At 41.1% G+C, this 17,674-nt stretch overlaps 1 protein-coding gene across 1 annotated transcript in view; it reads left to right on the forward strand.

Moving 5' to 3' along the window:
• Positions 1-17,674, forward strand: part of LOC139756226 (uncharacterized) — a 252,544-nt gene that overhangs the window by 119,851 nt on the left and 115,019 nt on the right. The window contains exons 17-18 of the mRNA XM_071675383.1: positions 3,611-3,737; positions 8,087-8,255. Coding sequence (XP_071531484.1) covers positions 3,611-3,737; positions 8,087-8,255 — 296 coding nt within the window. The remainder of the gene's footprint in view (positions 1-3,610; positions 3,738-8,086; positions 8,256-17,674) is intronic.

Genomic DNA, 17,674 nt, shown 5'->3' on the forward strand with positions numbered 1-17,674 from the left:
CTGGTCAGGGATCAGCCCTGGCCGGTATCAGTAGTAGTAGTAGTAGTAGTGACAGAAGCTGCTGCATACTGCCTGCCTGCCTGCTTGAGCTGGTTGTCTCACTTTCATTTTACCTTTGGGTTTAGTGCACCCAATGACTTGCACACATGTGGACTCCTTGGCAGATGTTTCAAGATGGGACATGTGGAATGCCGACCTTTTGCATGCTGTGAGCGACCCCTCCGTAAAGGAGAGGTTTTTCCCCTCAACCATCACAGGGATGCCAGGATCATAACACTGATGTTTCCTTCTGCACCAGCATAAGCAAGCAGAGGGTCGCCACTCCCTTTGGCCCTTAGACCTCCCCAGCAATGAGTCACAGTGACCTACTGAGGCAAAGTACGCCTGCCAGCACCAGCTTGGCACAATTGACGCCCAAAATTAGAGCATTCCATAACATCTCCCATGGCCAGTACCAAGCCAACTACTGGCAAGTGACAAACCGTTTGGTGTTAGTGTGAGAGCTTACCTAGAGGAAGGGATTAAGAACAATGTTAACACAAGGTCTGGGTTCATATGCTGGTCATGTCAGGCAGCGGAGATTGCTGTGAATGGGTGGAGACAGCAGGACAAGCAATCCAGTCAGAGAGTGACACACCAAGGCATCTGACCTGGTGACCATCACTTGCTGGGGATTATGGTCCTGCTGATTGCTGGAATCAGTATCTCCTGAGGAAGACTGTTAAACGGTCAAAGCATCGAGGTATGTCTCAGCTCTAACCTGTTTGTTTCCATACCATCCTGTTTTCCACATTTGTCATGATGGACAATAGATAATGAGATATCTTGGGATGGGACCCAAGTCTAAACACAAAATCCACTTATGTTTCATATACAACTTATACACATAGCCTTAAGGTAATATATACAATATTTTTGATAATTTTGAGCATGAAACAAAGTTAGTGTCACACTGAACCATCAGAAAGTTAAGGTGTCACAGTGTCAGCTGCCCATGTGGACAGTCTGTAGTTGTTTAGCATCACCTTCATTCCTGACTCTGAATTTATATGCTACTGACAAGCAATCATTTTTATCCTTGCATGCACATAGAGCAGAGAATAAGCAAAAACTCAGTGAGCAATGCACATAGGTGTGGCAGTGATGATGGTTTGTAACAAACTGGCGCCAACAGAGCATCAGAGCCCAGCATGGGCAAGTGAGGTCAGATGTGGAATTTTCCACTAGCAGTGTCATGTTGCAGCTCAAAAAGTTTTGGATTTAGGGACATTTCGGAGTTTTGGATTAGGGATGCTCAACCTGTATAACCATACCTGTATGCCTTACACTACTTCATGGTGACTTAACCCTTTCACTGTGCATTGAAATATCCCCCCCCCCCCTCCTCCTTTGTTTTCCTGTGTCCAAAGAAGATAAGAAGAAAAAAGGCAGAGTACAATCTTAATATTTTTTATTATTGATTGTTAGGTGCATAAAAAATCAAAATCATTATTATTTTCTTATGAATTAAGACCATGCAATCACAGTTACTGAAGGGATGCACATTGTGCACACAATTAGTGCCATCCAACCACTCAAACACAGTAGAATGTACATTTCATCCTGCTTTATGGAGTCAGCCTCGTTTTTTCTTCATACTTTCTCCTCACTCTTCCACGTTTCCTCTCCACTTTCCTCCTCAGATGAATCAGAATGAGAGACATTTTTCTTCTATGACAGATTCATCCAGTACTTTCATTTTATATTATGTAAGAATGCTTATATAGGCAATAGGGGTGTAGTGAACCTTGAGAGATGGGCATATAGGTCTAGCAGGGGTGTACTTAGCACTGCAGATGTGCCAAGTCCCAAAAGGAACCATGCAAATGTCCACATGGACACCAGAGTGATACTGAGTTGCTCCAGGCTGCTTCAATAACTCATTTGTTTGGGTTGCCATCTATGGCAAACTATTTGAGTCAATAATGCATAGAGAATTAAACTGGTGCTAGGAAATAAAATGTATAGATTGACACTAGTAGCACCCTGCTGCATATGTATTGATTGACACAGTAGAACCCTGCTACATATGTGTTGATTGACACAGTAGCACCCTGCATTGTAGTGCAGATTGACACCAGTAGCACCTTGCATTGTAAGAGTAGATTGACATCTGTAACACCGTGCATTGTAAATGTAGATTGATATCAGTGGCACCCTACATTGTAAGTGTAGGTTGACACCAATAGCACCCTGTTACATATGTGTAAATTGACTCCAGCAACTCCTTGCATTGTAAGTGTAGACTGACATCAGTAGTACCCTGCATTGTAAGTGTAAATTGACATCTGTAGCACCCTGCATTGTAAGTGTAGGTTGACACCAGTAGCACCCTGTTACATATGTGTAAATTGACACCAGTAACACACTGCTTTGTAAGTGTACACCGACATCAGTAACAACCTGCATTGTAAGTGTAGATTGACATCAATAGCACCCTGTTACATATGTGTAAATTGACACCAGTAACACCTTGCATTGTAAGTGTAGATTGACATCAGTAGTACCCTGCCGTGTAAGTGTAAATTGACATCTGTAGCACCCTGCATTGTAAGTGTAGGTTGACACCAATAGCACCCTGTTACATATGTGTAAATTGACACCAGTAACACACTGCTTTGTAAGTGTAGACCGACATCAGTAACCCCTGCATTGTAAGTGTAGATTGACACCAATAGCATCCTGCATCATATGTGTAGATTGACACCAGTAGCACCATGCTACATAAGTGTAGATTGATGTCAGTAGCACCCTGGATTGTAAGTGTATACTGACACCAGTAGCACCTTGTTACATATGCGTAGGTTGACATCAGTAGCACCTTGCTACATAGATTAACACCAGTAGCACCCAGCATCAAAAGTGTAGATTGAAGCTCATATCAATAATAGTGTTAAACACAGTTGATAGAAAAATTTAGAGATTATATACCTTGAAAGTGCTTTCCATGATTTTGAGACTTTGGTTCTGAATTTGATGAGCTCAGCATTTGTCAGGATTAATTTGGACATAAAGATTGGAACAATAGTTTATGGTGAAACATTGTAGATGGTAATATTTATAGTGACACACTGTAGATAGTAATGATATAATGGATAATCAAAATGTACTTATCAGTATTTGACAGAGGACTGTTAGTAAAAAGGGACAAGGATAATTAATCAGTTACTTTGAAGTTATTACAAGCAGGTCTTTAAAATTTTTATGGTTACAGATCACAGATTTGGACTATAAATGATGTTGATGCTTTACTCAATTTTGCAAGCTGCATATAATCAGCAAGATTAATAAAGGGCATCAAATAAGACAGGAAGCTTTTGGATGAAGCATGACCACTGTAAGTCATGTCGAAAATGAGGTCAGCCCAGAAGTAACTTGGCAGCTAGGAAATGAAGAGGATTTACATTTTGATGCATATGGCATTTTCTTAAGTGACATTATGTGGCCAGTATTTGGATGAAGTTTTCTCTTAAAATTGGTCAGAAATGTGGAATAATTATCCTAAATGTGGACCACCATTTAATGATAGAAATATCTGTCCTCCATATATTTTTTTTTCTTTTTTTTACAGATCTGAAGAAATATGATGCCAAGTTTATTAAAGTCTTCAGTGATGTTGACAGTAGTGAGATAGTGGAGCGCTATCTTGGAGCACTAGTTCTGCAAAACTCTTCAGGGTTACACTCCCATGAAATCAGGTATTTTTTATTACCACAATTGTACTATCATGTTTTGATTGCAGAAGTATATTTCTGTTCATTTATTTGTTAGTTAAACAGTGGCCTGCCACAGGAGAATGATTGATTGGTTGACTGAGTGTAAGTATCTTAGAAGATTTTCTGAGAAGCAGATATCATAATAAAAGAGTGAATAGAATAGAGAACAAGGAAACTAGTTCGATCACAGTATTTTGAAGGGATGTTTAGTGAAGTTCAAGAGAGAACATACACTGTAGGTGATTTAAACTTCTCAAAAGAATAGGAGTTGGGACAATGACACTTTAAGGATATCTGTATGGTTTGAGTAAAAGTAGATACTGAGAAAGATCAAAGACGTGAGGAAGGGAGATGCTATGAACCCATGCATGAGAAGATTTTTCAAAGAAAGAATCTGTACATTATGCAAGGTTGTGTTGCATGAGATGACGTACACATACCACCCTTCCTTATGACTAAGAAGGACCATGATATGCTGACAGATAGAAACTGCAGAAGCTGGTGACTGAGTTTGGTAAAGTGTGTGAAAGAAGAAAGTTGAGAGTAAATGTAAATAAGAGCAAGGTTATTAGGTACAGTAGGGTTGAGGTTCAAGTCAATTGGGAGGCAAGTTTGAATGGAGAAAAACTGGAGGAAGTAAAGTGTTTTAGATATCTGGGAGTGGATCTGGCAGCGGATGGAACCATGGAAGCGGAAGTGAATCATAGGGTGGGGTAAAGGACGAAAATTCTGGGAGCCTTGAAGAATGTTTGGAAGTCGAGAGCATTATCTCAGAAAGCAGAAATGGGTATGTTTGAAGGAATAGTGGGTCCAACAATGTTGTATGGCTGTGAGGCGTGGGCTATGGATAGAGTTGTGCACAGGAGGGTGGATGTGCTGGAAATGAGATGTTGAGGACAATATGTGGTGTGAGGTGGTTTGATCGAGTAAGTAATGTAAGGGTAAGAAAGATGTGTGGAAATAAAAAGAGTGTGGTTGAGAGAGCAGAAGAGGGTGTTTTGAAATGGTTTGGTCACATGGAGAGAATGAGTGAGGAAAGATTGACCAAGAGGATATATGTGTCAGAGGTGGAGGGAACAAGGAGAAGTGGGAGACCAAATTGGAGGTGGAAAGATGGAGTGAAAAAGATTTTGAGTGATTGGAGCCTGAACATGCAGGAGTGTGAAAGGCGTGCAAGGAATAGAGTGAATTGGAAAGATGTGGTATACCAGGGTCAACGTGCTGTCAATGGATTGAACCAGGGCATGGGAAGCATCTGGGGTAAACCATGGAAAGTTCTGTAGTGCCTGGATGTGGAAAGGGAGCTGTGGTTTCAGTGCATTATTACATGACGACTAGAGACTGAGTGTGAACGAATGTGGCCTTTGTTGTCTTTTCCTAGCGCTACCTCGCACACATGAGGGGGGAGGGGGTTGTTATTTCATGTGTGGTGGGGTGGCGATGGGAATGAATTAAAGCAGACAGTATGAATTATGTACATGTGTATATAAGTATATGTCTGTGTGTGTGTATATATATGTATACGTTGAGATGTATAGGTATGTATATTTGCGTGTGTGGACATGTATGTATATACATATGTATGTTGATAGGTTGGGCCATTTTTTCGTTTGTTCCCTTGCGCTACCTCGCTAACGCGGGAGATAGTGACAATGCAAAGTAAATAAGATAAATATAAATAGAATGTATATATAAACTTTGCAGAAGATGAAAGCTGGCAAGGCAGCAGGTTTGGATGGTATTGCAGTGGAATTTATTAAAAAAGGGGGTAACTGTGTTGTTGACTGGATATTTAATGTATGTATGGTTCATGGTGAAGTGCCTGAGGATTGGTGGAATGCATGCATAGTGCCATTGTACAAAGGCAAAGGGGATAAAGGTGAGTGTTCAAATTACAGAGGTATAAGTTTGTTGAGTATTCCTGGGAAATTATATGGGAGGGTATTTATTGAGAGGGTAAAGGTATTTACAGAGCATCTGATTGGGGAAGAACAGTATGGTTTCAGAAGTGGTAGAGGATATGTGGATCAGGTGTTTCCTTTGAAGAATGTATGTGAGAAATACTTAGAAAAACAGATGGATTTGTATGTAGCATTTGTGGATCCAGAGAAGGCATATGATAGAGTTGATGGAGATGCTCTGTGGAAGGTATTAAGAGTATATGGTGTGGGAGGTAAGTTGCTAGAAGCAGTAAAAACTTTTATCAAGGATGTAAGGCATGTGTATGAGTAGAAAGAGAGGATGGAACCATGGAAGCGAAAGTGAATCATGGAATGGGGGAGGGGGCGAAAGTTCTGGGAACGTTGAAGAATGTGTGGAAGTCGAGAATGTTATCTTGGAAAGCAAAAATGGATATGTTTGAAGGAATAGTGGTTTTAACAATGATATAATATGTGATGTGAGGTGGTTTGATCAGTAGCCCACGCCTCATAACCATATGATATTGTTGGAACCACTGTTCCTTTAAACATACCCATTTTTGCTTTCCGAGATAATGTTCTTGCCTTCCACACATTCTTCAATGCCCATAGAGCTTTTGCCCCCTCCCCCACTCTGTTAATCACATCCACTTCCATGGTTCCATCCACTGCCAAATCCACTCCCAGATATCTAAAATACTTCACTTCCTCCAGTTTTTCTCCATTCAAACTTACCTCCCAATTGACTTGTCCCTCAACCCTACTGTACCTAATAACCTTGCTCTTATTCACATTTCCTCTCAGCTTACTTCTTTCACACACTTTACCAAAGTCAGTCACCAGTTTCTGCAATTTCTCACCCGAATCAGCCACCAGCGCTGTATCATCAGTGAACAACAACTGACACTTCCCAAGCTCTCTCATCCACAACAGACTGCATACTTGCCCCTCTTTCCAAAACTCTTGCATTCACCTCCCTAACAACCCCATCCATAAATAAATTAAACAACCATGGAGACATCATGCACCCCTGCCGCAAACCAACATCCACTGAGAACCAATCACTTTCCTCTCTTCCTACACGCAGACATGCCTTACATCCTCAATAAAAACTTCTAGCAACTTGCCTCCCACACCATATATTCTTATTACCTTCCACAGAGCATCTCTATCAACTCTATCATATGCCTTCTTCAGATCCATAAATGCTACATACAAATCCATTTGTTTTTTTAGGATTTCTCACATACATTCTTCAAGGTAAACACCTGATCCACGCATCCTCTACCACTTCTGAAACCACACTGCTTTTCCCCAACTTGATGGTGTGTTCATGCTTTCACCCTCTCAATCAATACCCTCCCATATAATTTACCAGGAATACTCAACAAACTTATACCTCTGTAATTTGAGCACTCACTCTTATCCCCTTTGCCTTTATACAATAGTATTATGCAGGCATTCTTCCAATCCTCAGGCACTCACCATGAGTCATACATACATTGAATAACCTTACCAACCAGTCAACAATACAGTCACCCCCTTTTTTAATAAATTCCATTGCAATACCATCCAAACCTGCACCCTTGCCAGCTTTCATCTTCCGCAAAGCTTTTACTACCTCTTCTTCGTTTACCAAATCATTTTCCCTAACCCTCTCACTTTGCACACCACCTCGACCAAAACACCCTATATCTGCCACTCTATCATCAAACACATTCAACAAACCTTCAAAATACTTACCTTGTATGGGTGATTATACATGTGTATGTGGGTGGGTTAGGCCATTCTTTCGTTTGTTTCCTTGCACTACCTCGCTGACGCAGGAGACAGTGATTATGTATAATAGATAATATGTATATATATTTTTTCATTTTTACCCATATCAATCTAAAGTTTAGTGTCTTACACTCAATCACATACTCCCACATCTCCTGTTTCAGGAGTAGTGCTACTCCTTCCTGTGCTCTTATCCTCTCACCAACCCCTGACTTTATCCCCAAGGCATTCCCAAACCACTCTTCCCCTTTACCCTTGAGCTTCGTTTCACTCAGAGCTAAAACATCCAAGTTCCTTTCCTTTGACATACTACCTATCTCTCCTTTTTTCTCATCTTGGTTACATCTACACACATTTAGACACCCCAATCTGAGCCTTCAAGGAGGATGAACACTCCCCGCGTGACTCCTTCTTCTGTTTCCCCTTTTAGAAAGTTAAGAATAGAAGGAGGGGAGGGTTTGTAGCCCCCACTCCTGCCCCCTGTATTCTCCTTCTCCGACATGCGGGGAATATGTGGGAAGTATTCTTTCTCCCCTATCATCTGTACTTTCCAGCATTATGCATAGATACATCCACAGTAACAAAAGGGTTAAATTTCCTTAAGAGATTTTTAACATCTTTATTTTATTTCAGGTATAGAAGGAGTATTAAAGAAGAAATGTCAGTGATGGAAATGAATAATGAGGATTCAGTTTATGAAGACAGTGGTGCTGATGATGTTGATGCTTTTGTTAAAGAGGAAGAGATACGAGAGATTGATGTTACCATTGACAGTTTGACTGATGAATTAGAGAGCTTAGAGGTGAGAATGGCTCACTGGAATGTAATGTACCTGAATCACTGTATAACCATTGATCACTTATTTTAAGGCACCTTTTGAATATGCTTTGGAAAAATGTTGAAAATTTCTGTGCTGAAAGTACTGAAGTTTGTTCATAACCATGGAATTATCATGTTTATATTGACTATCATTCTGATATGTTTTCAGCTTTATACAACTGGAATTTGTTCAGGACTTTGAAAATATTTTGTTTATCACATTGACTACCATTTTGACATTTTTCAGCTTTATACTACTAAATTTACATGAACTGTATGTGATGATTATTTTCCAAGCTTAATTAATGTAGAGAAAGCAATACTTCTCCATATCTTATATCTTGCCGTCAGTGACTAGTGGTTAAGTAATTTATCCATCTTTCTATGTATTATCTTTATCTCCAAATTAATCTAGCTAATTAAGTGCATGCAGCCTCTGCATCATTATCTATGCATTTCTTCAGTGCATGCCTAGTATCTTAGAGTGAAACATGTACTTCTACACCTTTTAAAGTGCTTCTTACTGTTTTATTTTATTAAGTTGAATCATCAAGTTTTCTCATTTCATCTCTGCAGTTTATCTCCCATATAGCACTCTCTTATGTACTGCTTTATACTGGTAGCCTCTCTAACATCTGCTATGCATTCTACATGTCCACAGAACCATAAAGTTTCATCAGTGGATCGGGTGTTTGCTTTGAAGAATGTATGTGAGAAATACTTAGAAAAGCAAATGGATTTGTATGTAGCATTTATGGATCTAGAGACAGCATATGATAGAGTTGATAGGGATGCTCTGTGGAAGGTATTAAGAATATATGGTGTGTGGGTAAGTTGCTAGAAGCAGTGAAAAGTTTTTATGAAGGATGTAAGGCATGGATATGAGTAGGAAGAGAGGAAAGTGATTGGTTCCCAGTGAATGTCGGTTTGCGGCAGGGGTGTGTGATGTCTCCATGGTTGTTTAATTTGTTTATAGATGGGGTTGTTAGGGAGGTGAATGCAAGAGTTTTGGAAAATGGGGCAAGTATGCAGTCTATTGTGGATGAGAGGGCTTGGGAAGTGAGTCAGTTGTTCGCTGATGATACAGCGCTGGTGGCTGATTCGGATGAGAGACTGCAGAAGTTGGTGACTGAGTTTGGTAAAGTGTGTGAAAGAAGGAAGCTGAGAGTGAATGTGAATAAGAGCAGGGTTATTAGGTGCAGTTGGGTTAAGGGACAAGCAATTTGGGAGGTAAGTTTGAATGGACAGTCTCTAGCTGTCATGTGTAATGCACTGAAACCACAGCTGCCTTTCCACATCCAGGCCCCACAAAACTTTCCATGGTCTACCCCAGACGTTTCACGTGCTCTGCTTCAATCCATTGACAGCACATCGACCCCGGTATACCACATCATTCCAATTCACTTTATTCCTTGCACGCCTCTCACCCTCCTGTATGTTCAGGCCCCGATCGCTCAAAATCTTTTTCACTCCATCTTTCCACCTCCAATTTGGTCTCCCACTTCTCCTTGTTCCCTCCACCTCTGACACATATATCCTCTTTGCCAATCTTTCCTCATTCATTCTTTCCATGTGACCAAACCATTTCAATACACCCTCTTCTGCTCTCTCAACCACACTCTTTTCATTACCACACATCTCACTTACCCTTTCATTACTTACTCGATCAAACCACCTCACACCACATATTGCCCTCAAACATCTCATTGCCAACACATCCACCCTCCTCCGCACAACCCTATCTAAAGTCCGTGCCGTGCAACCATATAGCACTGTTGGAACCATTATTCCCTCAAACATACTATCCATTTTTGCTGTGACTCACTTCCGCTTCCATGGTTCCATCCGCTGCTAAGTCTATTCCCAGATATCTAAAACACTTAACTTCCTCCAGTTCTTCTCCATTCAAACTTACCTCCCAATTGACTTCTCCCTCAGCCCTACTGAACCTAATAACCTTGCTCTAATTCACATTCACTCTCAGCTTTCTTTCACACAGTTTACCAAACTCAGTCACCAGCTTCTGCAGTTTCTCACCCGAATCAGCCACCAGCGGTGTATCAGAGCATTATCAGATTGATGTTACATATATATTTAAAAAGGGTTTTATGTACTTAAGTTTGTTTTCATTGTTAACTGGGGTAAAAGTTTTTCTGTAGTGGCACATATCCAGTCTTATACTATGATTCTATGGTCAAATGGGTTTCACCATGTGGAATTCCACCATATGGACATTTTGTCAAGAATGTGCCTATTTCATATAAATCTTCTAACAGTTAGTGTACTTATTTATAAATACCCCTGGACTGCTTTTATAAAAGAGTCCTAGTTACCCAGGACCTTTCTAAAGAGTTCCACAGCCCAAGGCTGAGCTACTTCCATTAGCAGGGATACGTAGACTCCTTTGAAGGGAGAAGGTCTTTAATGAGACTATACTCCCAATGATACACTTTCACTAAAAGTGACTTTACTCAGTGTAATCTCATGCTGGTTGGACTCTTTAGGACCATGAATTGATTTTAAACTTTTTAACAGCTATATTGATTTTCTCCTTGAGTTTTACTTATATAGCCCCATTATTGCTCTAAGAACTATAATTTCCAGATATTTTATAATGATTGATTGCAAGGTATGCAGTATGTGATGGCAAGATAATATGGTCCACAACAACAAGGTATGTGGTGTATGTCTATCCATCTATCTATATCTCTGATATAGATAGATGGAAAGTGTTTGAGAACTTCCTCAAAGGAGTGGCCACAGCACCAGAGTCTCCATAACTAAAGAACTCCAGTACTGCTTCTTAGTCTTTAGTGCTTCACCCTTAACAAGCCATAGGCAAAGGGCAAGTCTAGTGCAGTGTTTGCAAAGGCTCCTATCTACTGTTCCTAATGACTACTGCAGTCTAATGCTCCTCCCTACTGCTTCTACCAAGTGTTTCTACATAACAATTGTGCATAAATATTCCTACCTACTACTTATGTCTATTGCTCCTACCATGTTGCCAAAAGGCAGGGCTAGCGCATAGCTGCATGAGTTAAGTGTTGTCAAGTGTTACATATGAGAAGGAGAGATGGTATTTGAGGACAAAATGCCAGTAGTCCACTTGTTAGTGAGGCAAAAAGAAAGATATATGCTGTACAACAGCAAGACATATGGAGTATGATGGCATGACACATGATATAGAGCAGCAAGATATATGGTGTATGATAGCAAGGTATATGGTATGCAACATCAAGGTATATGGTGTATGATAGCAAGGTATATGGTGTATGATAGCAAGGTATATTGTGTTTGACAGCAAGATAGATGCTGTACAACAGCAAGGTATGCGTTGTATGATAGCAAGATTGTTGATGTACAACAGCAATTTATATGGTGTATGATAGCAATATGTATGGTATACAACAGCAAGGTATATGGTGTATGATAACAAGTATATGGTATACAACAGCAAGGTATTTGGTGTATGATAGCAAGATATATGCTGTACAACAGCAAGGTATATGGTGTATGATAACAAGGTATATGGTGTACAGCAGCAAGGTATATGGTGCATGATAGCAAGATATGTGCTGTACAGCAGCAAGGTATATGGTGTATGATGGCGAGGTAGGTGATATACAGAATCAAGTTATATGGTGCATGATAGCAAAGTACAAGGTGTATGATAGCAAGGTATGTGGTATACAACAGCAAGGTATATGGTATATGATAACAAGTATATAGTATGCAACAGCAAAGTATATGGTGTATGATAGTAAGGTATGCCGTATACAACAGCAAGGTGTATCGTGTATGATAACAAGTATATGGTATACAACAGCAAAGTATATGGTGTATGATAGCAAGGTATGCGGTATACAACAGCAAGGGAAATGGTGTATGATAGCAAGATATATGGTGCATAACAGCAAGATAGATGGTATAAAACAGCAAGGTATATGGTAAGGTATATGGTGTATAATGACAAGGTATATGGAATACAACAGCAAGGTATATGGTGTATAACAGCAAGGTATATGGAATACAACAGCAATGTATATGGTGTATGACAGCAAGGTATACGATGTATTATAGAGAGATATATGGTGTATGATAGCAAGGTACATGGTGTTCCGGTTATATGGCATACGTATATATGGTGTCACATTATATAGCATACAACAACAAGGCGTATGGTGTATGACAGCAAGATATATGGTGTACAAGAGTACACCATTTTACAACAGTAAAATTTATGTTACACAGCAGTAAGGTATATGGTGTATGAAAGTAAGATATATGTTATACACCAGATGTAAACAGATGTATTATTGATCACAATCTACAGTAGCTGTTTGAAGTGTCTGCCTTCTGCTTCAATGCAGACCTGACACCTCTTCTGAAAGGACTGCTGGACACGAGACAACATTCTTGGATCTTCTGCAATGTCGCCTGCTGCGACCGCTATTCTTGCGACAAGATCCATCTCAGACTCCACAGATGTTTTGTATACCAATGTTTTCATATGGCCCCAAAGGACACAAGTTTGGAGATCTTGCAGGCCATGCCACTGGACCATTGCGCCCTATCCACTTGTTTGGAAATGTGTCGTTAAGGTATTGGCGAGCATTTCTATCGTTATGGGCAGGAGCTCCGTTGTGCTGGAACCACATGTGACGGCGTATACCTAAAGGTGTATCTTGCAGCAGTATAGGCAATACGTCCCTTAGGAAAGTTACATACCGTGGTCCATTTAGAGGGGATGGCATCAGATATGGCCCAATAACATAGTCACGGACAATACCAGCCCACACATTGACACTAAACCCGTGTTGCACTTCATGAGGGTTCTCCTCTTGCCAGCTGTGCCAATTGTGCGTGTTAAACACTCTGGCGCGGGTGAAAGTAGCTTCGTCGGTGAACAGAACATGAAAAAACTGTTCATGATACTTTAGTTGCGTCAGGCACCAACGTGCAAAGTTTACACGTCGGATGTGGTCGATCGGGAGCAGATCTTGAACTGTCTGGAAATGGTAAGGATATAAACCGTTGTCATGAAGAACATTCCACATGTTGATGTGGTTTGGTATTCCTAAGTCACGTGCTGCAGCTCGGGTGCTTTCACGAGGCCTGTCACGGAAGTATTGCAGCACGTTATCCTCAGTTGCCTCACGCACTACCCTTGGCTGTCCATGTTGAAATTTCCATGCTCACGTAAGCGACGATGTATGGCCGTAAACATTCGATGTCCGGGCAAATATCTGGTCGGGAAACGCTAGTGATATAACCAAACAGCCTCTCTAGCATTACTGTTCGCTGCACCGTAAGCCATATGCATGTCAGCCGTTTCTTGATTAGACAAATGTGCCATGTTGTCACCACGACGTGCAACGGTGAACTAATTCGCAAACACCGAGTGTTGCCACATCTTAATCAACCAAGTGTGCCAGATTGTAAGCTAATATTACATTTAAAGTTTACAGTTCAGACATACCAAAGTTAAAACTTTGGAGCTCGGTATCTCGGGGACTAGCTGGTTTTGCATTTGTTGGTATTCTTGAGGAAGTGTTTGCTTTGGGTGTTCCTGTCTGCTGTCAGATTTTGTGCCTATCATTTTTTAGCACCCTGTATATATATATATATATATATACAAAAATCTTCCAAATGCCTCTCTCTTCTCTTTCACTAATACTCTTACTTCTTCATCCCACCACTCACTACCCTTTCTAATCAACCCACCTCCCACTCTTCTCATGCCACAAGCATCTTTTGCATAATCCATCACTGATTCCCTAAATACATCCCATTCCTCCCCCACTCCCCTTACTTCCATTTTTCTCACCTTTTTCCATTCTGTACTCAGTCTCTCCTGGTACTTCCTCACACAGGTCTCCTTCCCAAGCTCACTTACTCTCACCACCCTCTTCACCCCAACATTCACTCTTCTTTTCTGAAAACCCATACAAATCTTCACCTTAGCCTCCACAAGATAATGATCAGACATCCCTCCAGTTGCACCTCTCAGCACATTAACATCCAAAAGTCTCTCTTTCGCACGCCTGTCAATTAACACGTAATCCAATAACGCTCTCTGGCCATCTCTCCTACTTACATAAGTATACTTATGTATATCTCGCTTTTTAAACCAGGTATTCCCAATCATCAGTCCTTTTTCAGCACATAAATCTACAAGCTCTTCACCATTTCCATTTACAACACTGCAATTGAGTGGGAGATGTATAAAAGAAAGAGACAGGAGGTCAAGAGAAAGGTGCAAGAGGTGAAAAAAAGGGCAAATGAGAGTTGGGGTGAGAGAGTATCATTAAATTTTTGGGAGAATAAAAAGATGTTCTGGAAGGAGGTAAATAAAGTGCGTAAGACAAGGGAGCAAATGGGAACTTCAGTGAAGGGCACAAATGGGGAGGTGATAACAAGTAATGGTGATGTGAGAAGGAGATGGAGTGAGTATTTTGAAGGTTTGTTGAATGTGTTTGATGATAGAGTGGCAGATATAGGGTGTTTTGGTCGAGGTGGTGTGCAAAGTGAGAGGGTTAGGGAAAATGATTTGGTAAACAGAGAAGAGGTAGTGAAAGCTTTGCGGAAGATGAAAGCCGGCAAGGCAGCAGGTTTGGATGGTATTGCAGTGGAATTTATTAAAAAAGGGGGTGACTGTATTGTTGACTGGTTGGTAAGGTTATTTAATGTATGTATGACTCATGGTGAGGTGCCTGAGGATTGGCGGAATGCGTGCATAGTGCCATTGTACAAAGGCAAAGGGGATAAGAGTGAGTGCTCAAATTACAGAGGTATAAGTTTGTTGAGTATTCCTGGTAAATTATATGGGAGGGTATTGATTGAGAGGGTGAAGGCATGTACAGAGCATCAGATTGGGGAAGAGCAGTGTGGTTTCAGAAGTGGTAGAGGATGTGTGGATCAGGTGTTTGCTTTGAAGAATGTATGTGAGAAATACTTAGAAAAGCAAATGGATTTGTATTTAGCATTTATGGATCTGGAGAAGGCATATGATAGAGTTGATAGAGATGCTCTGTGGAAGGTATTAAGAATATATGGTGTGGGAGGAAAGTTGTTAGAAGCAGTGAAAAGTTTTTATCGAGGAAGTAAGGCATATGTACGTGTAGGAAGAGAGGAAAGTGATTGGTTCTCAGTGAATGTAGGTTTGCGGCAGGGGTGTGTGATGTCTCCATGGTTGTTTAATTTGTTTATGGATGGGGTTGTTAGGGAGGTAAATGCAAGAGTTTTGGAAAGAGGGGCAAGTATGAAGTCTGTTGGGGATGAGAGAGCTTGGGAAGTGAGTCAGTTGTTGTTCACTGATGATACAGCGCTGGTGGCTGATTCATGTGAGAAACTGCAGAAGCTGGTGACTGAGTTTGGTAAAGTGTGTGGAAGAAGAAAGTTAAGAGTAAATGTGAATAAGAGCAAGGCTATTAGGTACAGTAGGGTTGAGGGTCAAGTCAATTGGGAGGTAAGTTTGAATGGAGAAAAACTGGAGGAAGTGAAGTGTTTTAGATATCTGGGAGTGGATCTGGTAGCGGATGGAACCACGAAAGCGGAAGTGGATCATAGGGTGGGGGAGGGGGTGAAAATTCTGGGGGCCTTGAAGAATGTGTGGAAGTCGAGAACATTATCTCGGAAAGCAAAAATGGGTATGTTTGAAGGAATAGTGGTTCCAACAATGTTGTATGGTTGCGAGGCATGGGCTATGGATAGAGTTGTGTGCAGGAGGATGGATGTGCTGGAAATGAGATGTTTGAGGACAATGTGTGGTGTGAGGTGGTTTGATCGAGTGAGTAACGTAAGGGTAAGAGAGATGTGTGGAAATAAAAAGAGCGTGGTTGAGAGAGCAGAAGAGGGTGTTTTGAAGTGGTTTGGGCACATGGAGAGAATGAGTGAGGAAAGATTGACCAAGAGGATATATGTGTCGGAGGTGGAGGGAACGAGGAGAAGAGGGAGACCAAATTGGAGGTGGAAAGATGGAGTGAAAAAGATTTTGTGTGATCGGGGCCTGAACATGCAGAAGGGTGAAAGGAGGGCAAGGAATAGAGTGAATTGGAGCGATGTGGTATACCGGGGTTGACGTGCTGTCAGTGGATTGAATCAAGGCATGTGAAGCGTCTGGGGTAAACCATGGAAAGCTGTGTAGGTATGTATATTTGCGTGTGTGGACGTATGTATATACATGTGTATGGGGGTGGGTTGGGCCATTTCTTTCGTCTGTTTTCTTGCGCTACCTCACAAACGCTGGAGACAGTAACAAGGCAAAAAAAAAAAAAAATATGCGTGTGAAAGAAGAAAGTTAAGAGTAAATGTGAATAAGAGCAAGGTAATTAGGTACAGTAGGGTTGAGGGTCAAGTCAATTGGGAGGTAAGTTTGAATGGAGAAAAACTGGAGGAAGTAAAGTGTTTTAGTTATCTGGGAGTGGATCTGGCAGCGGATGGAACCATGGAAGCAGAAGTGGATCATAGGGCGGGGGAGGGGGTGAAAATCCTGGGGGCCTTGAAGAATGTGTGGAAGTCGAGAACATTATCTCGGAAAGCAAAAATGGGTATGTTTGAAGGAATAGTGGTTCCAACAATGTTGTATGGTTGCGAGGCGTGGGCTATGGATAGAGTTGTGCGCAGGAGGATGGATGTGCTGGAAATGAGACGTTTGAGGACAATGTGTGGTGTGAGGTGGTTTGATCGAGTAATTAACGTAAGGGTAAGAGTGATGTGTGGAAATAAAAAGAGCGTGGTTGAGAGAGCAGAAGAGGGTGTTTTGTAATGGTTTGGGCACATGGAGAGAATGAGTGAGGAAAGATTGACCAAGAGGATATATGTGTCGAGGTGGAGGGAACAGTAGAGTGGGAGCCAAGGAAGTGGAGTGAGTGGAAAATAGACTTTTGAGGGACATGGTGTGGTGTGAAGGGGTGAGGTGAGTAATTAACGTTGTATACGGGTAGAGTGATGTTGGAAATCAGAGGAGCGTGGTAAACCAGAAGGTGAGGTGTATTGTAATGGTTTGGGACATGAGAGAATGTGTGGGAAATGGTGGCATTATATGTCTGTCGGACTGAATGTGGGAGACGAGCGAAAGGCGAAAAAAAAAAATTAAAGTATAGATGGAGTTGGATGTATTTGAGTGAAACGATGAAAGCAGGAGGGTGAAGAGTGAACGGTTGGTGAATTGATATTGTGTATGGTATGACTTCAATGGTTTTAGGTGCCTGGGATTGGTGGTAATGCTTGGGTTGTACATTAGTGTTGGCCATATTGTACGCATACAATGGGGCACACAAGGGGATAAGGTTGTGATGAGTGCTTCAAATTTACGTTAGGAGTGTATATTAGTTGGGTTGGTGAGGCTATCATTTGGTAGTGAATTATATAATTGTGAGACGGGATTATTGATATTGATTG

The sequence above is a fragment of the Panulirus ornatus genome, chromosome 21 (genome assembly GCF_036320965.1).
Source record: "Panulirus ornatus isolate Po-2019 chromosome 21, ASM3632096v1, whole genome shotgun sequence".
Lineage (NCBI taxonomy): Eukaryota > Metazoa > Arthropoda > Malacostraca > Decapoda > Palinuridae > Panulirus > Panulirus ornatus.